Raw genomic sequence first — 19,904 nt, forward strand, 5'->3', positions numbered from 1 at the left:
CTGACATCCACAAAACATGATCTTGAACAACAATACTCTTGAAAACACCAATACGCCGTTTTTTTCATTAATAGTGTAGAACTACAGACGCCCTTGCTTAGGCCCAAACGATGTCGATATCCCAGGCTGCTCAACCAAGAAGCAGCTCATGATGCGTAGCTCAAGCTTCGCAATCGTAGGCTGCCTCGTACTGATTTCCTCAGAGACTTCCGTGTCTCTGCTATCAGATCCTATAACTCATACACACAAGGTCAGGAGATGCCAACCGAGAGCCAGTATTGTACGTGACTCCAAGCAAACCAAGCCAGCTACTACCATGCTGGCGTAAGGCAGAGTAGAATCTGGCCCACCATAAAAGATCGCCAAGCTACTGCCTTGTATCCTGGCTGAGTGCCCCCTTCTCGTGAATAGCGGCGCCGAGCCAGGTAGACACAGGCCATTTAGTCCAAATTGGTCTCAACGACGCTTCTGCTTCTTGCCGCGACTCTTCTCCTCTTCCTCGTGTCCACTCTCGCGGTCCTTGCGCTTCGCCTTCTTCTCAAGTTCGTCCCAGTCTTCACCTTCTTCCTCGTCGTCATCGTCGTCTTCTTCGCTAGCCTCGGCAGATGCGTTACTATCGAAGTCCGAATCTTCCTCGGACGACTCCGAAACTTCATCGAGGTCGCTATCATCCATCTCGAATGCCGACTCCTCATCCTCTTCCTCTGCGTCCTCGTCATCGCTGTCATTAGCCAGGAACTTCCAGCCGCCATCAACAAAGAACTGGTGCGTATCGGCTGTGACCGTTTTCATGATGGTGGGCCAGTTGAGGTTGAGGGGTCCTTCAGTGAAGGCAATGTCGGATGAGTCGAGCCATTCCTTGACGTCCTCGATCGACTCCACCGGAATGGTGTTTACATGGAAGGGCGCTCTGGCAAAGTCCTTGAATACAAAGACGAGATCGAAGTTCTTCAGCCCAAACTGCACACGTTCCAGGTGGGCGACCTCGATGTCTTCGAGTGTAATCACCATGAAAGGTGGCTCTGTCACCTGAATCAGGCAGTCTGTGGTAGGCTGAATGTAGACGTTACTGCGGAATGGCACACCGTTGAAGCCGAGTTCCCGCAGGGGCATGTCCAGCTCGAATCCCTCGTTCTTTCCGGCGTCAGCAATCTTGCTAGCAAAGTTCTGGAAGAGCTTGTCCAGCTCAGCCCGGCGTCGGCGCTCTTCCTGTTCCTGTTCGAACTCGTCTTCGTCGCCATACCGGTACTTTCTCTTGCGGTTACCAGTCTCGTCGAACTGAATGTCAGTAGCCTCTCTGTAGAACTGCACATCTTTTGTCTTCTTGTTTTTGCCGCCAATCAGGATAGGATCCTTCAAGTGAATGTGGATAATGACAATCAACTCGCTCTGGCATGGCTGGAAGAAGAGATGGCGGATGTTGGAGAAAAGCACATCAACCCTCTGCTGGCTACTGAGAGGTGACTGGTATCGAAGACCGTTCTGGTGGATCTCAACCTTGCCCGGAACACGCTTCCCTTCCATGGCGGGACGAATGAACACGTTGTCGAGGACAGCAGGACGTCGATCTAGAAATCGTTAGCAAAACGTCATGTTGCAGAGTACACGGCCAACTTACTCCTTATCTCGACTAGTTTATCCTGTTCGACGACATCCTCCATGTCCTTCTTCTCCTGTTCCTTCTTGGTCGCCTCTTTCTTCATGTTGGATATCTGAGCTGCGATTTCATCGTAGCGGTCGCCATCTAAAGAACGGAAGGTCAAGCTTCTAACAAACTGAGCCGTCGCGTCTTCGAAAGGCTGATCATCCTTTCGGCCAACTCCTGACCTGGCGAAAGGAAATTGATTCTGAGGAAAGACCACTCGCCCTCATCGTTCTTGCTAGCATTCTTGATGGTATGGATGTGGAAAGGCACTGCTCGACCCATTACCGGTAGAATGACCGTGTGGTTCTTTTGGTCCACGACAATCTCGAGATTCTTGACCTTGGAAGGGAACTGATTGTCACGTTTGTAGGACTCGAACTTCTTGAACTTCTTGACCTCGGTGCCATTCTGGTCATTGATGGATTCGGCAAACCGGACCAAGCCCTCTTCTTGCTTCCTGTTTGCCAGCTCCTTCTGATGTTCATGGCGCCTCTTTTCTTGGTCCTCGTTTACTTGTGCGGTGCGCTCCGACCGCAATCTGGTGTTGGTGATATTCTTAGTGGCAACAGCACCCACCCGACCGTCCTTCTTCTCCTTCTTGGGCGTTGGCTTCTCGTCTTCCTCGTCCTTAAAGAAGAACGAGGTAGCATCAAGCTCAGTAGGAGCGTCACCAGTAAAAACAACGGCCTCAGTGCTAGTCACACGGATTGTGTCCGTGATGACCAATGAGTACGTCTTGCTTAGCTTGTCCTGGGGCTGTGGGTTCTCAATGTCGGTGAAGCCCGTTGTGATGCAGAGAGCCATTCCATCCTTCAGGGTTCGGGAGCTTTTGGCGTTGAGAATGAGTGTGGCATCCTTGCTTTCCAGACCGATGCCGGCACCGACGTTCTTGAGGAAGTGCTTCTCCAGCTCGGGCTTCTTTGCCTTCACATAGCCGATAGCCTTCTTGTACACGTCACTTGCGCTGACGCCATCTCGAATCTCCTTAAGAACCATGTTGTGAACGGCGAAGAGGAGCTTGTAGTTGCTCTCTTGTGTTTTGTTGGGGTCTACAAGGAATGTTCGGGCAATAACGGAACTGTATGACTTGTATCGCAAGCCCATGCCAGCAATGATGATACCAGCGTGCAGGGGGTCGTCGTTGGGTTCGGCGATCAGCTTGAGATCGTACTTGCCACCACTTTGTACGGCTGGGCCGAGATCCCAATCGAGATTAGCCGGATCGAAGTCGGAGGGGAGTTTTTGCTTGTTAGGAAGCTCGACCGTCTTCCACCACTTTGTGTCGTCTAGTTTCCCATCTACCTTGTTGGCCAATGTGCTGTGCTTCACCTTCTTCTCCTGGTCGAGGATGTCGGACATCTGGTCGAGGAAGTAGGGGTTCATCAGGGCCACACAGGCCTTGGAGGCGGCTCTCATGGCACGCAGCTCTGACTCATCTTTGACAGCCAAGGCAGCCGCTGAGAGGGCGGGCGAGATATCTGTGACTTCGGCGTCTTTGCATTTGTCCTCGAACACCTTCTTCCACTCGTCGACGAAGGGTCCCTTGGACGAGTCTTTTGCGATGACGCCAATTTTCGGGCCAGCTGCGTTGATGGTGTCGGCAATCTTGGCGAAGAGCTTCTCGTTTTCAGCGGCGTCCTTTCCTCGAACAAGGACTTCGATGGGATAGCGGCCGCCCTTCAGTTGTTCCAGGTGCTTGGCTGCGAAGAAGAAAAGTCAGTTCAAGTCCTGGCCAATGATGGCAGAATTCGTACCTTTCTTGGAAGTGGTGATGATGTAGAGACAGTCAATGGTGAATAGCATGAGGGTCGTAGGGAATTCGTATCCCAGGAGCCAGAACTAGAAGCGCACGCATCGTCAGTATTTGCCTCGGGTGGTCTCGGGTGGTTGCGCAAGAGGCAGCGCAGAACCGGGGATTGAACGTACATGCATGGAATTGTTCTTGTGAAAAACGGGATCATCGACCTTTCCCATCATGATGAGAATGGACGAGACTCCCGAGAAGACCTGGTCGCCGGCGCGCTTGTCATTCTTCCAGGCACCAACGAAATGGTTGATGCGCTCTTGGAAGAGCTTTCCGTCGATCTTGACGTTGTCAGCCATCCTGAAGATTGACGCGATTCAAATCGCGCAAATTCGAGATGACGATGTGCGACGCTGGAGTTGTTGAAGTTGGATGACAGAAGGGAAAGGCTGTAGGACGGCGTGCCTCCCTGTCGAAAAAAGATATGGGAGAGAGAATTGGCCCAATAGCTCCCTTTCTGTTTCTGGTAACGAGGCGGCTTCGAAAGGTGCAGGTGCTGCAACGCGAAAGAAGTGGGGATCCAGCACGTCCTGTAGCTGTAGCTTGGCGCGTCCTTTCTCTTAAAAGTTAATGGGGTTTGAATCTCGGTTGCTAGGCGGCAGCCTCAGGTGGCTGGTGCATGCAGCTGATGTTCCAATATTTCACTCATATCAAATAAAGGAAAAAATCGAGTTGTTGGTTGATGGATGGATGGTGGATGATTGATGAATGTCCTCTTGAAAACCCGTCTTAAAGTGAATAATTTGATGGCATGTACGTCGTCTGGTTGGCACTTGTTTTTAAGTAGGGGAATTGCGGGTGAGGCGTTCGTGAAGCTGAAGCTACGCGATATGACCGCCAATTATGTCAGCTCTCTTACAGAGGGCCAAGTGCTCTTGGGAAAAAAGGACTCGAATCTCAGGCTTCAGGCTATTTGATCATTCTAATCCGACTAACCCTCGCTCTCATTCAAATTCTTCCAGGGAAATTATGGTGTTTCTTGTCTAAACTACGTGTGTACGAGCCCAGTCGCGACGTGGATGCGACTTTCAATCATCATCTCACAAGACATACCGTGCTTACCATGACAGCACACTACCAACTACTTGCAGTCCTACCACCCGCCCGCCTGGTGTGCTGGACCAAAACAATATTGTATCCTAACATTTTTACTTGAGTATGTCTCATGCTTCACCTTCCAGCGATGAGCCTCATCGCTACCTTCCCCGCATGATAGAGTAATAGATTTGGAGTAAACGAGCATCGTCCCCACCATGACGTGAACACTCGGATGAGGTCGACAAAGAGCATTACAAATATCCAACATCTCATATTGTCCTTCATATGAATGACCTGTCAATTAATCCATCGAGAGATAAATCTATATCAAAATGAGTCCCCAACCCCTCATCCTGCACGCCCACTCCACGGGGCCGAACCCCATCAAGATCGCCGAGGCCCTCGAGTTTCTAGGGGTGCCGTACGAGGTCAAGCTGTGGGACTTCGGCGATGACCCGCAGAACGGCGTCAAGGGCGCCGCGTTCCTCAAGCTGAACGAGAACGGCCGGGTGCCGGCCCTCGAGGACCCCAACACGGGCGTCGTCAGTTGGGAGTCCGGCGCCTGCATGAACTACCTGCTGCGCGTCTACGACAAGGACAACAAGCTTGGGCCCCGGGGCAGCAGCGAGCAAGACATTGTCGACTTTGACAAGTGGAACATGTTTCTCCTAACTACCCTGGGCCCGATGACGGGCCAGACGAACTGGTACAGGTAAGTAACTTGATGGGCCGCCAAAATCGCAAAAGTCCCTGACGACCACCACAGACATTACAACTCAACCAAGAACGAAGATGCATTGAAGCGATACATCGAGCAGACTGAGCGCTGCTACAGTGTCCTCGAGGGCCAGCTTAAGAAAACCCTTGCGGAAAGCATCATCCCTGGCGGCATCACGGCCGTCGACTTCCAATTCGAGCCTTGGGTTCGGCAGCACAAGGTAGTTATCCTCTAATCTCGCAATAGTTCTGATGACCAAATACTTACTGGATATGCTTCAAGTTTGCTGGAGTCAGTCTAGACCCCTATCCCAATGTCGCAAAGTGGCTTTCCAATATGGCAGGACTCCCAGAGGTTATTAAGGCGTACAAGAGGATCTCCGAAGCACCAAAGCCTTGAGGCGTGTGACGTCTGGCAGCCAGTTTTCGTTACGAAATAGGCAACCGTAGGTGGATTACTATTTCGTATAGATATGGGTAGTATCACGATCGGGGTTTTATTCCGAAATGCTTATGAATATCGTCATCGACATCAGCAAAGTCCTGGGAGGATGTCGAAAGGGGCATTCTCGATGAAGGCAGTTCTTCTCTGAAAGGGGCAACATTATCAACAACAAAATGAGACACTCATCTAGTGTGTACCTAAGCAGCTATATCTGCATTGTACGCTGCTTCATTAGAGACTGAAAAATGACCTGCTGCGCGGTAGTAGTGAACAGGTTGCGATGATGAAGTTGTGTGGACGGGTGTCTCCTTTTTCGATGCCTAACTTTTCGTCGGTTCTGACAGCTTAGATGGTTTCTCGGTTTGTTCAACTCTGTCAATTCTTCGTCCAAAATCATTATGAGTAGCCTCGATTGCGTTGGCCGCAACTAGGGGTGGTTCGAACAGTTCCAATCTCGTCTGGCAGTTATTTGTAACTTCATGCTTAGTTCCATGCTTATAGTCAGAGCACTGTTCGGCCCTGATCCTAAATTTGAGATTTGATAGAGTACGTCAAATATGTTCTACGTGACAAATCATAACCATATGTAGGGTTTGGCCGCGGATTGTTCAGATAATGAAGCTACCGAGTTTATGGACAGACAGGTAATGTTTCCTTGGAACTCGATGACAACTCGATGTAGCTCGATTCGAGATGGTGAATCGAGTGAATACATAGTTCCACCAGAAGGTTAGGGGCCATTACGTCTTGGATAAACCATTGATACTTCAATTTGGTGCGTCTTTCGGATATGGCGTGATAGGAAATGGGAGATAATACCCCAGGATACGGGTTTTGTGTGTGTATAAGCCCGTAATACATACCCCTGAACATGTGTACCGCCAGCATTGTTTCTTCGAGGGCCCACAAGGATACAGGAAAACCTCATAGTGCAGGAATCGCAGCTAACAACATATGTATACTTGGGCTCTAATGCGTCGCCATAAGGTGGCAGATTTCAAGGTGAGCGGCTTTTGAGTTTGTAAGCCAGACAAGGTTAGTCACTGCCACATCAGCACAATCTCAGACGACAGTCAACTACTATCAGTGGTGAATGGTCCATCTGGTGCGGCCGCTCATTTTGGAACAGCATGTCAATGTCAAACATGCAGGAGTTGAGATGGAAACAAAGTTATATCAAATATGACCGCAGGCATACTGGATCGTGTTCGGTTGCTATTTATGGCATTTATAGAAGTGAACAGCCTATCAAAAATGTATGTATGCGCTCGAGCACTTATATTGCTAAGGGCTGGAAGCTGTTTCACGGAGAAGGTTAAGTTGTTGATGAGCCTGCCTGGCCATGTCTCTCCATGTGAGATGACCATCCTGACTGAACCCGGGGCTGCATCTTTGGTGGGATGAACTCTTCGTGGTCGTAAGAGGTTGGATTGTTGCTTCTTTCTTACTAGAGGCATCTTCGGTGACTGTTTACTTACCTGCAGGCATACCAAACTGGCAATCGTCCACGGTCCGTTGGTTCGAGGCATCCCGTTCGTCTCATGAGGTTTATTGCCGGAATAGAAACACGCCAGATATTCGAGAAGAGATTTAAGCCCCTTGTTTCGTGAATAGGTGGCCAGTCTGGCAAGAAACAAACTTGCCACTGTCATCTTCAGACCACGATACCCTTATTGGGAGCAACGACCGCTGAGATTGGAAGGCACGACGTCCATGATCCATACACTCCAAACGCCGTCCCTTTTCAAACGAGGAAGAAACAGAATAAGTTCAGATCGGGAACCAACCAGTGCACCTTCTAGCCAAGCCAGATCCTCGTCGTCTTCAAATTCGCACCCTTATTCTAGGAGGTCATCTCACGAAGATCAGGCTTCAGTTCACAATTGTATCTTATTCTTTAGCCAATTTAGCCACTAGATCTTCCTCCTTCCGGCTGAGACTTAACCTGATGCTTCACCTGATGTATTTAAGGTCCAATCATGAGGCTGTTTACTTTCTACTACGAGACAAGCCTTGCACCTTGCGTCTTCTCGACGTTAGGGGGCTTCGATCTGGAATTCAGCTGTCACCCAGCTTTGACAATTCCACGGGGGGCGATCGAATGGCGTTGCCACCGAGGAGTTTGAGCCAGAATTACCAAAACCTGTCAGTCAGGTTCTCGTCTATAAGATAGCCGAGCTCTCCCCAAAAACAGCCACTCTCTTCTTCACTATCCATCATCGTCAACTTTCAGCATAATTAGCTCATCACTTTCACTTTTCCTGCCTTCCTTTCTCCGAGCCTGGTGCTCCTTCATTGTATCTTCATCTCCCAATATTTTTCAGTTCTTAAATCTGTTCTTTTGGACCTCGCCTCATCTCCTCCAATCATCAAGATGCAGTATCACGTGGCCGTCCTCCTCTCTGCTTTCGCAGTCACTAATGTTTTTGGACATGGTGTCATCACCGAGGTTCAAGGTAGGGTCACCCCTCCAGATAGGCCATGCCATCAATAAAGCGCATAAAACTAACAATAATTGATGCACCAGGGGCCAACGGCGTGAAGCTCCCCGGACTCTCCACCATTGACGGCACTCCTCGTGATTGCCCGACCCCTGGCTGCGGCTCTGAGGCGGATACTTCCATCATTCGCCAGCGCGAGCTCGGCACCCAGCGTGCCTCGGCTCTTGGGCGGTCTCAGAAGGGCGGACCCGTCGACGCCGCCAAGATGATGACCATGTTCATGGACGGCGCAGGCGGCAACACGACGGCCGTCAAGAGCGCTCGCGAGCTCCACGAAAACAACCGCGCCCGCTACGCCAAGCTTGCCGTCCGTGCCGGTAACGGCGGCATCAAGACGCCCAAGGGAACCCTCGAGACGGGCGTCAAGGCCGCGACCGGCATGGCCACGTCGGGCGGCCTGCCCACGACGTCGGATGACGGCACCATCATGATGACATTCCACCAGGTGAACCAAGACGGTGCCGGACCGCTGACGGCAGCTGTCGATGCGACCTCGGGCGGCAAGGACGTCGGCGCCTTCAAGGAGGCCACGGTCAAGACCAACGTCCCCGGCCTCGGCCTCGGCGGGCTCTCGGCCGCCCAGGTCATGGACTTCCCTGTCGCTGTCCAGATGCCCCAGGGCATGACGTGCCAGGGTGCCGTCGGCGGCGCCAACAATGTCTGCGTCGTTCGCCTCAACAACGCCGCCCTGGCCGGCCCGTTCGGCGGCTCCGCCGTCTTCACCCAGAGCACCACCGCCAAGAAGCGCGCCATCGAGTTCAACCTCCGCAAGCGCCGCTTCGCTCGCGGCCTTGAGGCTGAGGAGGCCGAGTAGTTGTAATGCAGTAGTGCAAGCGCCCTTGGCAACTGGTTGCGTAGGGGGGACACATGAGAAGATAAACATAATCGAAAGACAGAGCAAAGTAATTCATACACGTTATTCCTCTTAATGCCAGGGCCGTCTACTTAGACCTCTCCTCTATAAGAGTACACAAGAATTATCCCCAGGCAATGTCGTGCCGCAGCAAGGATTGTGGGGACATGATACACAGTTGGCTGGTAGAGTAGCTGATCAAATGACGATGAACACGTTCGTTACCGTATGAATATATAGTTTTCCCATGCTAGTAAAGACTATGATCCCGATGGGACACATTAATCTTGCCATGATTGTTTTATTCTGTGCTGTCACGGCAAGTGCACTGGTTCTAGCAGACCTCACCAAGGTATACTGCGGGGGCGGGGTACTAATTATGCGAAATAAGAGTGACTGGACATAGCAAGGTTCTTCAGCTGGTAGGTTAAGACAAGCTACGTCGAGCGGTGACTGCCTATTTGCTCGTTTCAGATAAAGCACCATCGAGTTGCTTGGCAGGCCATACGAACCACAAACAAACATACGTTACGAAACTATCTTCTTCTAAAACATTCTCATGAGCCGTGAACCGCAGTAGACCAACCTTTAGCTCATCATGGCCAACGCATCCGAACTTCGCAAACTTGCCGAGACAGACACCATTCAGGAGATACCCAAAGAGCAATATGGCCCCGTTATCACAAATCCCCCATTCGTCTTTGTTGACGGAAGCTTCAACACTCGCGATCTGGGCTTGGTACCAGACAGTCCTATCCGAGCAGGCTTCATATACCGGAGCGGCGCTCTCACCACGCTAACTGACAACGGAAAGGCTGTCATGGCAGGCAAGCTGGGGATCAAGCGAGTCTTCGACATTCGTTCGCCCGAAGAGCGAGAGAAGGGCCCGGACCCCGAGATCGAGGGCGTCGAAAACACCTGGCATAGGAACGCCCGCCCGGACTCTACGCCCGACTTGGACAAGTTTGTCTCAGGCGTTGGCGAGGCGGGTTACGAGGACATGTATCTCGAGGTCATTGACGTGTACTCCGCCGCCTGGAAAGATATACTCGAACACATCCGGGACAGGCCTTCGGATCCCTTGATGTACCACTGCACCGGTAAGATAAAATTTTGTCGAGTCCCCGTGACGATATCTTTTCGTAAACATGTTGTTATGTGGAAATGGTCAGTGTGCTCATATACATGCTCTGTACAGCTGGACGGGATAGGACGGGTGTCATCTCAGGGCTCCTCCTCACCCTCGCGGGCGCGTCGCCGGACACAGTTACCCTCGACTACCTGCTTTCCCGCATCGGCACGGAGCCCGTGCGGAAACATCTCCTTGCGTTCGCCATGGCCGGAACGCACGCCAAGAGCGAGGACCAGCCGGGATTCCTGAATCTCTGCAGTCTGACGGCTGCCAGTTGGCACGCGTTTGTCAACGGGGTGCAGCGAGACTATGGTGGCTTCGAGAAGTTCGTCACAGAGAAACTCGGGTTCTCGGTAGATGATGTGGCCATAATCAAGAAGAACTTAACGACCTCGTGAGGGTTGGTTGGACACCTAAGAAACTCACCGGTATAAGATCAAAGTTTATGCTTATTTTCTCGCCAACCCCTAATCAATGATTAACAATGTCTGAACCCGTACGTACTCTGACAGACAATCAAATATATATTTCTAAATGAAAGCTATTTCCCCTCACCGGGTGGGTGCAGCCTAGCGGTAGTATTCTTATGCGTGCTATACTCAAACGCAAGAGGGGGCAACTCCCTCTGCGGTCGCTTCTTCAACCAACATTTTCTTTTATTCCCTAGGTTATATATATAGCCTTACCAAGTTTCTTACCCAGCACCACATCAACACCCTCTGGAAGAAGCGAGTAGATAACTGGCGACTTATGGCAGTGGCCATGCATATAAAAGCAGAAAGTCGAATTGGGATACAGTGAAAGCCACCTCAACAAACATAGTTCAGGAGCTCTCGATTAGACGTTGTCGTTGGAAGACGAGAACCGGGCATTATACTTGGACAGTCCCAAACCGCGAGACATGCTTGCGTGGCAGAGCCAATTTAGCAACCTCCCGGTTTTCCCTGTCCCATTTCACGGGCCGCCAACTGGGTCACTGGAACCAATACATACATAGCCCCAAACCCAACTCTATCTTAGCTGCAGCAATCCGAAACAGATGGCCCAGGACCGCACATAGGGCTGTCGTCACTTCGGAGCGGGCCAAAAAGCAAGAAAGGGCCCTCACAAGCTTCCAGGTTTGATGTTTGATGAGAAGCCGATATGTGGCTTACCGCCATGACATCATGCCCAGCCACATGGCCGCTGCTAAACATTCTCCATAATTGGACCCTTGCTGGCCAACCAAGTCCCCAGTTGCTAGCGTCATAGGGGTCCGGATCCGCTATTGCATCGCCGCCAAATGTGTGTGCTGTGCGACTGAACCCTCCCTCCCCATGGATTTCCATCACATCGTTGATCGCACACATCCATCCAAAAACCTGCTGGGAAGCGTCGCTACCCCAAGGGTCCGATAAGGATGACTCTGAAGGTCCCCCTGTTTCCCCTAGAGATCTAGTCCATCTAACCCTTAATTAGATCACGGGTCGCAAACCGCGGTTCAGCCTGAACGGGTCACTCCTAATACATGCATGACATATGGGCTGCTGCTAGGTGTGCAGGCTACAGGGTCTACCACACGAACACTTTCCTGTTTGTCTGCGAACGTCGATCTCCGGGATGCTACGTAGGGTTTGATGTCATGGTAGATGTGGGATGATGCGTTGCGCCCTGGGAAGCCTAGACCTCCCTTTTGCGATGAGTCTGCCTGGGGATGATGGGGTATAAGATATCTTGATATTCCTCGCTCAAATGAACTTATATTTCCATCTCTACATCCAAACATACCATCATACCAGCAGTGAATCATATTCGCTCTACGAACTACAAATCACATTTACACATTAAACATCTATCACTACCCTACAACATACCCACATTCATCACCATGCCTCACCACCACACTCACACTACCACTACCCGGACCACTACGACCCGCAGACGCGGTCTCTTCGGGCGCAAGAAGGTCGTACACCACCAGAAGCGTCATGCCACCCTCGGTGACAAGATCAGCGGAGCCATGCTGAAGCTCAAGGGCTCCTTGACACGTCGTCCCGGCAAGAAGGTGAGATTTTCCTCTGTAACCCTGACAACTCGCCAAGCAGACTACTAATATGAAAATCATAGGCTGCTGGCACTCGCCGCATGCATGGTACCGACGGCCGTGGCAGCCACCATACCGCTCGTCGCTACTAGACGGGCTGCCCCCAGCTCTACACCTAGACAGTTAGATCAGGCAACGCTGATGAGAAGAAGGTCGATCTATAATGCGACTTTCAGCGCGCGGAGTGTATGATACCCACACATTGTTTGTCAGGAGGCGGATTTGGATTGTACAACACAACGATACCATGACGATGAAGATGAATTTTATGAAAGCGACTACACCGTTTATAATACAACCATTGCAGTTTTCACAATTTACTGGTTTGCTCTTGCAGGCACGCGTGATAAGCAACCGAATTCACGAGTCGTGGATGTCCTTGTACATAGAAATGAACTCGATGATTGTATGAGGAAAATCAATGTGGCATTATACTCACTTCTCGCATTATCAAAAGCACAGATGACAAACATGATGGATCCAATTCTTGGATTTGGGTTGGGATTACTTATTAATGGCAAGGCGAATACCTACACAATCACTTTTGTGGTAGGAGTATTCCTCGACACGAGTGGTACTGTCTAATGATGCGCTCTTTCTAATATCGAAGTAAACGACGCAATTCTCTATGTGCAAGTCGCGGACGAGATAGACCTCCCGCGGACCCCCTAGCTGTTCATGTTTAACCTAGAGAGCCACATAGTGGTAGAAAGCAAGCCATATATCCGATGATTCTGTATCCCTGGACAAAATAAAAAGACCATAAACCCCCCACCCCCTCCTTGTTCCTATGCAACCGGCCAAGAACGAAAGTCGCTAGTGGCGTCCTCAAAAACTCCCTTTGGATGCTCCTCATACCACGTAATGCCCCGCCATGCCATGCCAGATGTGAATGCAGTAGGAAAAGAGATGCGTACGTCGCTGTGCCCACACCCAATGCCCCGAAGCGTATTTGTCGATCTAGGTCTGTCATAACAGGCCTAAGGTCTTGTCGCAGATGGGCAAGGTGCATGAGCCATGGGGACGGACGAGTGGGTAAACGATGAGACATATTAAGATATCCATCATGTGTGCCTACTGCGCTTCCCTCCGCCATTTCCGTTAAAAAGATCTTTGCCTACATCGAATAGCTCGGCCAAGTTGATCTTGCGCTTCCCTGTCGTTTTGGCCGTGACATGGCCTGCCTTTGGGCGAGCACCAGGCCTGCTAGATTTGGGACGGAAGTTCTGTGTAGCGGGATGGTGATTGGTGTTATCGTTAGACCGGTTATCTGACAAGTCGAGGTTGGCGATGTTAAGATCGGATTCCGACGGATAGGCCATAGATGACTGGAAGGTGAAGGCATCCTGGGTTGGTACGACAAAATGGGCCGGCGGAGCAGGCAGATGGACGTTGCCAGCAATCTTCTGGTTGATGAGCTCCGAAGCTGAAGCAGGCGGGGCCGAGTTTGTCCTTGTTTCTTGTTGCTGCGGTTGTGGTTGTTGGGGTGCGGGCAAGTTGGCGTTGCTGCTCGAACGATGAAGGTCGGATGCCGGAGCGGCATCGGGCTTCATGTTTTCCACCTCATCTTCGCTTTCAGCGGACTGGGAGGGACCGTCTCGCCCTTCGTATCGCTCGTTGACCCATAGGCGAATTTGGCGTCCTTCCCCGTCGTTCAGGCCGATGTTCTGCTTCTCGAGGAACGCCAAGAGGTCCTCTAGGCAGTCCTGGTAGCCGTCGGAGCGGGCTTTGGTTTGTGCGGCGGCCGATGTTTTGTACAGTTTGGTGACGGACAAAGCAGCCGTCTTGAAGGCGTCCATGAGTTGCTCCGGCGAATCAAGGGCCGCGGCAGGAGTCTTGGTCGGCGACGTTCCCCGCATGTTGCTGTCCATGATGGTTTTGCTCTGCTGGCGACCGTCGAGCCTTGGGCCGAATTTCTGCCTTCTCCTTTGATGGTAGAGTAGTCGGTAGTTCGCCGATGAACTGTACGGGTTGTCCAGGTGGTGTCGGTCTGGGTAAGAGGCAATTCGGTTGTGGCGGTAAGCAAAATGCTGCTGATGTAGCGCAAACAGCGATGACTGGAAGTCTGTTGTTCGCAGTGGGGGCCTTGCTATCTTGCGTCGCTTCTGGTGGGCCACGAATATGGAATCCGAGCGAAGTGGGATAGTATGGGGTAAGCTGGTGAGCCTGTGATCAATCTGACCGGCCTATTACGGAGGCCTGACAGCAGCAAGATCGGGAGAATACCAACGACGAAGGGTTCTACCACAGTCTGTGTATATAAAGCAGGGCCTCTCAGACAGATTGACTCGTACGGTTAATGAAGTTCAGGTTTCTGGGAGAAGGGAGAAGGAATGGGGACAAGTTGGTGGTGATGGAATGACAAGAAGGAGATGATGGACCCCCCCTACTAACCTAGGCTTGGACCATCGCAACAGGTTATCTTAGTCAGGGTACGTACCAGCGTTGAAGCTTGGGAGGGTCAGGCAAATGATTGTACGGTCGGTGGTCGGGCCGCATCAATAAACGTGCCGGCTCCGGGCGCCTGCAGGAAAGACTCCGAACATCCAATGTTGGAACTTCTGGATTTGTGTATCCGTGCGCGCCAGGTACTGACAGGAAGTGGTTTAGCGCGGGCATGCTGGCATGTGTGATTGGCCAACAATCCTTATTGGGAGTTCGGATTTTGGACCACATACATGCCTCCATTGCGGCCGACAAAAGCTGCGACAAGCAGAGCAACGGGTCGAGGGGACGGTGTTGTGAAGACCGAGAGATCGTGTATGTGTCTTGGGGATGCGGGTCTCGTTTGAAAGCATGTTGTGTACCACAGGGAAAGCAATGATCGTAATGGGTTACGGACGCGCCAAGGCCCTGTATACTCGGGCAGGGTTGGGAGAGCCCCTACCAATAACCTATCGCGATCAAAAAGATATGCCACATCAGCTGGCACAACGGGCCAAGATGGATGTATGAGCTCTGGTGTTGGATTGACACTGACATTCAATTTAGGATATTGGCATAGCTTATTTACGTCTTAGCAGAGATCCAAGTGGAGTGCAGACCTTCTTTCTAGGTATCCGTACTCAGACCGAATTCTACATTGGCCAATAACCTACGCAACGAGACCACGACGACGAGCAGTAATGCCCAGATAGAAGTTGTCAGCCTTACCTCCATATTTACTGGAATTATCCATGATGCGGAGGGTTGGGTTAAGAGACTCGACTTCATATCTCTATGTTGCTAACATTCCCTATAGCACAATAGTATAAACCAGTATATATGGAATGATACTCTGCTGGGAAGCAAAAGACCTGGGAAACAGGCACTGAGCATTGAATCCAGCAACGAACCCTAAAGTGGCCAAGAGCCCTTGGAAAGCTAGAGTAAGGCAAGCTGTTGTCTCCTTTATGGCTACGTGGGGTGCAGGTGGGAGAGAGGTGCTTTCGACCGTAAACTCGGCTCCACTATAAACCTCATCAGCCAGTCAGGATGCCGGCAGCTAATTTATTACTTGACTTGAGTGCCGTGCTTTCACCTTCCTCTCCTCCCTCCCCATCTCCATTCAACGCGTCTGGAATTTTTAAACAACAGACAGCAAACCTCCTCACCATCCTCCTTTATCCATCCTTACAGACTCACGCAACCGCACCGTCCATCACCAGTTTGGCGCCATTTCCCAAGCGCGTCGCGACTTGATAAACCGCGCCGGGTCGCGTTGAGTGCTTGCGAATTGCGGCTGCAGTTCGAACCTACACACACCACTTTGCCCAATTTGAGGCAGAACACTTCACACACCATGGCGCCCCGCTCAAGGCCCAGCGCCGTCGAAGTAGACGCGTCAATGTCGGACGCCCCCGAGCCTGTGTCTCATGGAGAGGCAATGGTATGTGCTAAATCCTTCCCACTCTCTGTTCACCTTGGATCGGCGGTTGTGCCATATACCCAGGGGGCCGTCGCCGCGATGTTCTCTACTGACCACCAGCAATTTAGGAGGTCGATGAATCTTTTGAAGATTCAGACACAAATCCCAACACTACTGCCAGTAGTGTCGCTGGCGATCCTGTCGATGGCCGTAAGAAAAGATCAGAGGCAAACCAGCTGCGCAGGAGCATATTTGGCAAGAAGCATGATGCCTTAGGCGAGTCAAAGGTAAAACACCTCTTTTATTGCTCGACGTGGCATGGAAAGGCAGTTTTGGCAGCATGACTGATCGCGACCCATTACAGGAAAATGATAGCATCCGCCGATTCCGCTATTTACTAGGTTTAACCGATTTGTTCCGGCATTTCATTGAAACAAACCCGAACCCTAAGATTCGCGACATCATGATCGAGATTGACCGTCAGAACGAAGAAGAGGAAAAATCGAAGAAGAAAGGTTCCAGACAAGGTGGCGCTGCTACTGGCCGCGTCCGCCGCACAGAAGCCGAGGAAGATGCCGAGCTTCTCAAGGACGAACGCCATGGTGGCTCAGCCGAGACAGTCTTTCGCGAGTCGCCGGCATTCATCCAGGGTACCATGAGAGACTACCAAGTAGCTGGTCTCAACTGGATGATCTCATTGCACGAAAATGGTATTTCCGGTATCTTGGCCGACGAAATGGGTCTCGGAAAGACCTTACAGACCATCTCATTTTTGGGATACCTACGACATATTATGGATATCAAGGGTCCCCACCTGGTTATCGTGCCCAAGTCTACCTTGGACAATTGGAAGAGAGAATTTGAGCGATGGACTCCCGAGGTTAACGTCTTGGTTCTTCAGGGCGCCAAGGACGAGCGCCATACCCTCATGAAGGAGCGCCTTGTCGACGACGGGTTTGATGTCTGCATCACAAGCTACGAGATGATTCTGCGAGAGAAGTCGCACCTGAAGACGTTCGCGTGGGAATACATCATCATTGATGAGGCGCATCGTATCAAGAACGAGGAATCGTCACTCTCGCAGGTCATCCGCATGTTCAACTCGCGTAACAGACTACTTATCACAGGAACACCGCTACAGAACAACCTCCACGAGCTCTGGGCCCTCCTCAATTTCCTTCTGCCTGATGTCTTTGGAGATGCTGAGGCCTTCGACCAGTGGTTTTCTGGCCAGGATCAAGACCAAGACACTGTTGTACAACAACTGCACCGAGTCCTGCGGCCGTTCTTGCTCCGCCGTGTCAAGGCCGATGTTGAGAAGAGTCTTCTGCCCAAGAAAGAGGTCAACCTGTACATTGGAATGTCTGATATGCAGATCAAGTGGTATCAGAAGATCCTTGAGAAGGATATTGATGCCGTAAACGGTGCCGGCGGAAAGCGAGAATCTAAAACACGTCTTCTCAACATCGTCATGCAGCTCAGAAAATGCTGCAACCATCCCTACCTCTTTGAGGGTGCCGAGCCTGGCCCGCCTTATACGACAGACGAGCATCTGGTCTTCAACTCGGGTAAGATGGCTCTCATGGACAAGCTTCTGGGCCGTCTCCAAAAGCAGGGCAGCCGAGTTCTCATTTTCTCCCAAATGAGTCGACTATTGGACATCCTGGAGGATTACTGTGTATTCCGAGAATACAAGTACTGCCGTATTGATGGCGGAACCGCACACGAAGACCGTATTGCCGCAATTGACGAGTACAACAAGCCGGGATCAGAGAAATATATTTTCCTGCTTACCACCCGTGCCGGAGGCTTGGGTATCAACTTGACGAGTGCTGATATTGTTATCCTATACGACAGCGACTGGAACCCCCAGGCTGATCTTCAAGCTATGGACCGAGCCCATCGTATCGGACAGACGAAACAAGTTGTTGTCTATCGCTTTGTTACCGAGGATGCGATTGAGGAGAAGGTACTGGAACGGGCAGCGCAGAAGCTGCGGCTTGATCAGCTGGTCATCCAGCAAGGTCGTGCCCAACCAGGAACCAAGGGCCCAGCTGCCAAGGACGAATTGCTCAGCATGATTCAACATGGCGCCGAAAACGTCTTTCAGACTAAAGGCGCAACTGGCCTGGCCGCAAAAGGCACAGAGCTCGACGATGATGATATCGACAAAATTCTTGCCAAGGGCGAGACTCGCACCAAACAGCTGAACAGCAAGTTTGAATCGCTCGGTCTGGACGACTTGCAGAACTTCTCTTCTGAATCTGGTTCCGCTTATGTATGGAATGGAGAAAATTTTGCTGCAGGGGAGAAAAAGAAGGACATTGGCATGACTTGGATCAACCCGGCTAAGCGTGAACGCAAGGAACAGTCATACTCGATCGACAAGTTCTACCGACAAGCTATCTACGGTAACAGCGGGAAGGCGGAGGCGAAGCCAAAGGCCCCCGAGCTCCTAAGCAGGTCCCTGTCCATGATTACCAGTTCTACCCTATTCGCCTTCGCGAGCTTCAAGACCGCGAAACGGCCTACTACCGGAAAGAGATTGGCTACAAGGTTCCCTTGGCGGACGGTGACGAGACAAACCTTGAAGAGCGTGAGGCCGAGCGTGCCCTCGACCAGCAAGAAATTGATGACGCTACTCCTTTGAATGACGAGGAGCAAGAGGAGAAGGCTAAATTGTCTACTCAAGGCTTTGGAGACTGGAACAGACGAGACTTCCAGCAGTTCATCAACGGATCTGCCAAGTATGGGAAGAACAATTATGAGAAAATGGCGGATGAGGTCGATAGCAAGACGCCAGCGGAGATCAAAGCATTTGCTAAGGTTTTCTGGCAGCGGTATACCGAGGTTGCGGATTACCAGAAGTACTTGCAGGTCATTGAGACAGGCGAAGAGCGTCGCAGCAAGACTCAGCATCAGCGAAACATGCTGCGCAAGAAGATGCAGCAGTATCGCGTACCGCTGCAGCAGATGAAGGTAAACTACTCAGTCTCAACGACCAACAAAAAGGTCTACACTGAGGAAGAAGACCGTTTCCTTCTGGTGATGCTCGATAAGCTTGGCCTTGATTCGGAGAACCTGTATGATCGGATCCGTGACGAGATTCGCGACAGCCCCTTGTTCCGTTTCGATTGGTTCTTCCTCAGTCGCACCCCGGTTGAGATCAGCCGTCGTTGCACTACTCTCCTGACTACTGTTGTCAAGGAGTTCGAGGACGTTCAACCCAGCAAGAGTGGTGTTAACGGCAAGGCCAAGCGTGAGCCCGAGGATGAAGAGAATGACGAGGACAGCATTCTGGGCATGGCACCTGCCAAGAAGAAGTCCAAGAACGGGGTCAAGGTATGTCTAATAGCTTTTATCCCAGAATCATTATACGGTGCATATGCTAACACAGCAACTGTAGAATAAAGCACTTGACAACGTCAAAGGCAGCAAGGCCAGCTCGGCAGCCCCTTCGTCCCGGGCCTCCAGTGTTGCCTCTACTCCGTCGGCGGCTCCTGCCCCGAAGGGTAAGAGCAAAGGCAAGAAGAAGTAAATTTGCTGCTCTGTAACGAGTTCTTTCATTTTGACGGTTGTTATCATGGGAAGGATCCTGTGTGCACATTTCTACGGCGTTTTTGAAAATCTCCCGACATTTCGTCGACTGAAAGACTTGGGGGTAAACCCCTGGGAATGGACCGTTCTCCTTCCCACAAGGGATGAAAAGGCGTTGAGTTGATTTGCGAATAACGTATTTTCCCCTTTTATGACGTTGATAGATACTGGTCGCCACTTTGTGCGGTTATCTCAGGTTCCGGACAGGGAACCCGTTCACCCATGAGTTAGTTTTGCCTTGC

The 19,904-nt window shown here is 51.3% G+C and overlaps 7 protein-coding genes across 7 annotated transcripts; 5 read left to right on the forward strand and 2 right to left on the reverse strand.

The window, feature by feature from the left end:
- Positions 1-456: 456 nt before the first annotated feature.
- PG998_000491 (FACT complex subunit spt-16) lies at positions 457-3,816 on the reverse strand (the record flags this gene model as incomplete). The annotated part of the gene is made up of 5 exons (XM_066867309.1): positions 3,572-3,816; positions 3,400-3,484; positions 1,777-3,345; positions 1,619-1,744; positions 457-1,568 (listed from the first exon to the last, which is right to left on the reverse strand). The coding sequence occupies exons 1-5, from the start codon at positions 3,746-3,748 to the stop codon at positions 457-459; spliced, it is 3,069 nt and encodes a 1,022-aa protein (XP_066735724.1). The 5' UTR covers positions 3,749-3,816.
- Positions 3,817-4,819: 1,003 nt separating this feature from the next.
- Positions 4,820-5,604, forward strand: PG998_000492 (glutathione S-transferase; the record flags this gene model as incomplete). Its single annotated transcript, XM_066867310.1, has 3 exons — positions 4,820-5,199; positions 5,254-5,425; positions 5,488-5,604. The coding sequence occupies 3 exons, from the start codon at positions 4,820-4,822 to the stop codon at positions 5,602-5,604; spliced, it is 669 nt and encodes a 222-aa protein (XP_066735725.1).
- Positions 5,605-8,023: 2,419 nt separating this feature from the next.
- Positions 8,024-8,964, forward strand: PG998_000493 (uncharacterized protein; the record flags this gene model as incomplete). Its single annotated transcript, XM_066867311.1, has 2 exons — positions 8,024-8,105; positions 8,177-8,964. 2 exons carry the CDS (start codon positions 8,024-8,026, stop codon positions 8,962-8,964), a joined length of 870 nt encoding a protein of 289 aa, XP_066735726.1.
- A 637-nt stretch (positions 8,965-9,601) lies between these two features.
- On the forward strand, positions 9,602-10,533 carry PG998_000494 (Tyrosine-protein phosphatase; the record flags this gene model as incomplete). The annotated part of the gene is made up of 2 exons (XM_066867312.1): positions 9,602-10,103; positions 10,202-10,533. The coding sequence occupies 2 exons, from the start codon at positions 9,602-9,604 to the stop codon at positions 10,531-10,533; spliced, it is 834 nt and encodes a 277-aa protein (XP_066735727.1).
- Positions 10,534-12,002: 1,469 nt separating this feature from the next.
- Positions 12,003-12,310, forward strand: PG998_000495 (uncharacterized protein; the record flags this gene model as incomplete). Its single annotated transcript, XM_066867313.1, has 2 exons — positions 12,003-12,179; positions 12,242-12,310. 2 exons carry the CDS (start codon positions 12,003-12,005, stop codon positions 12,308-12,310), a joined length of 246 nt encoding a protein of 81 aa, XP_066735728.1.
- A 972-nt stretch (positions 12,311-13,282) lies between these two features.
- Positions 13,283-14,089, reverse strand: PG998_000496 (uncharacterized protein; the record flags this gene model as incomplete). Its single annotated transcript, XM_066867314.1, has 1 exon — positions 13,283-14,089. The coding sequence occupies one exon, from the start codon at positions 14,087-14,089 to the stop codon at positions 13,283-13,285; it is 807 nt and encodes a 268-aa protein (XP_066735729.1).
- A 1,910-nt stretch (positions 14,090-15,999) lies between these two features.
- On the forward strand, positions 16,000-19,603 carry PG998_000497 (adenosinetriphosphatase; the record flags this gene model as incomplete). Its single annotated transcript, XM_066867315.1, has 5 exons — positions 16,000-16,086; positions 16,194-16,352; positions 16,430-18,343; positions 18,484-19,407; positions 19,472-19,603. The coding sequence occupies 5 exons, from the start codon at positions 16,000-16,002 to the stop codon at positions 19,601-19,603; spliced, it is 3,216 nt and encodes a 1,071-aa protein (XP_066735730.1).
- Positions 19,604-19,904: the final 301 nt, after the last annotated feature.

Source organism: Apiospora kogelbergensis (genome assembly GCF_038363985.1).
Source record: "Apiospora kogelbergensis strain CBS 113332 chromosome Unknown utg000001l_segment0_segment0, whole genome shotgun sequence".
Lineage (NCBI taxonomy): Eukaryota > Fungi > Ascomycota > Sordariomycetes > Amphisphaeriales > Apiosporaceae > Apiospora > Apiospora kogelbergensis.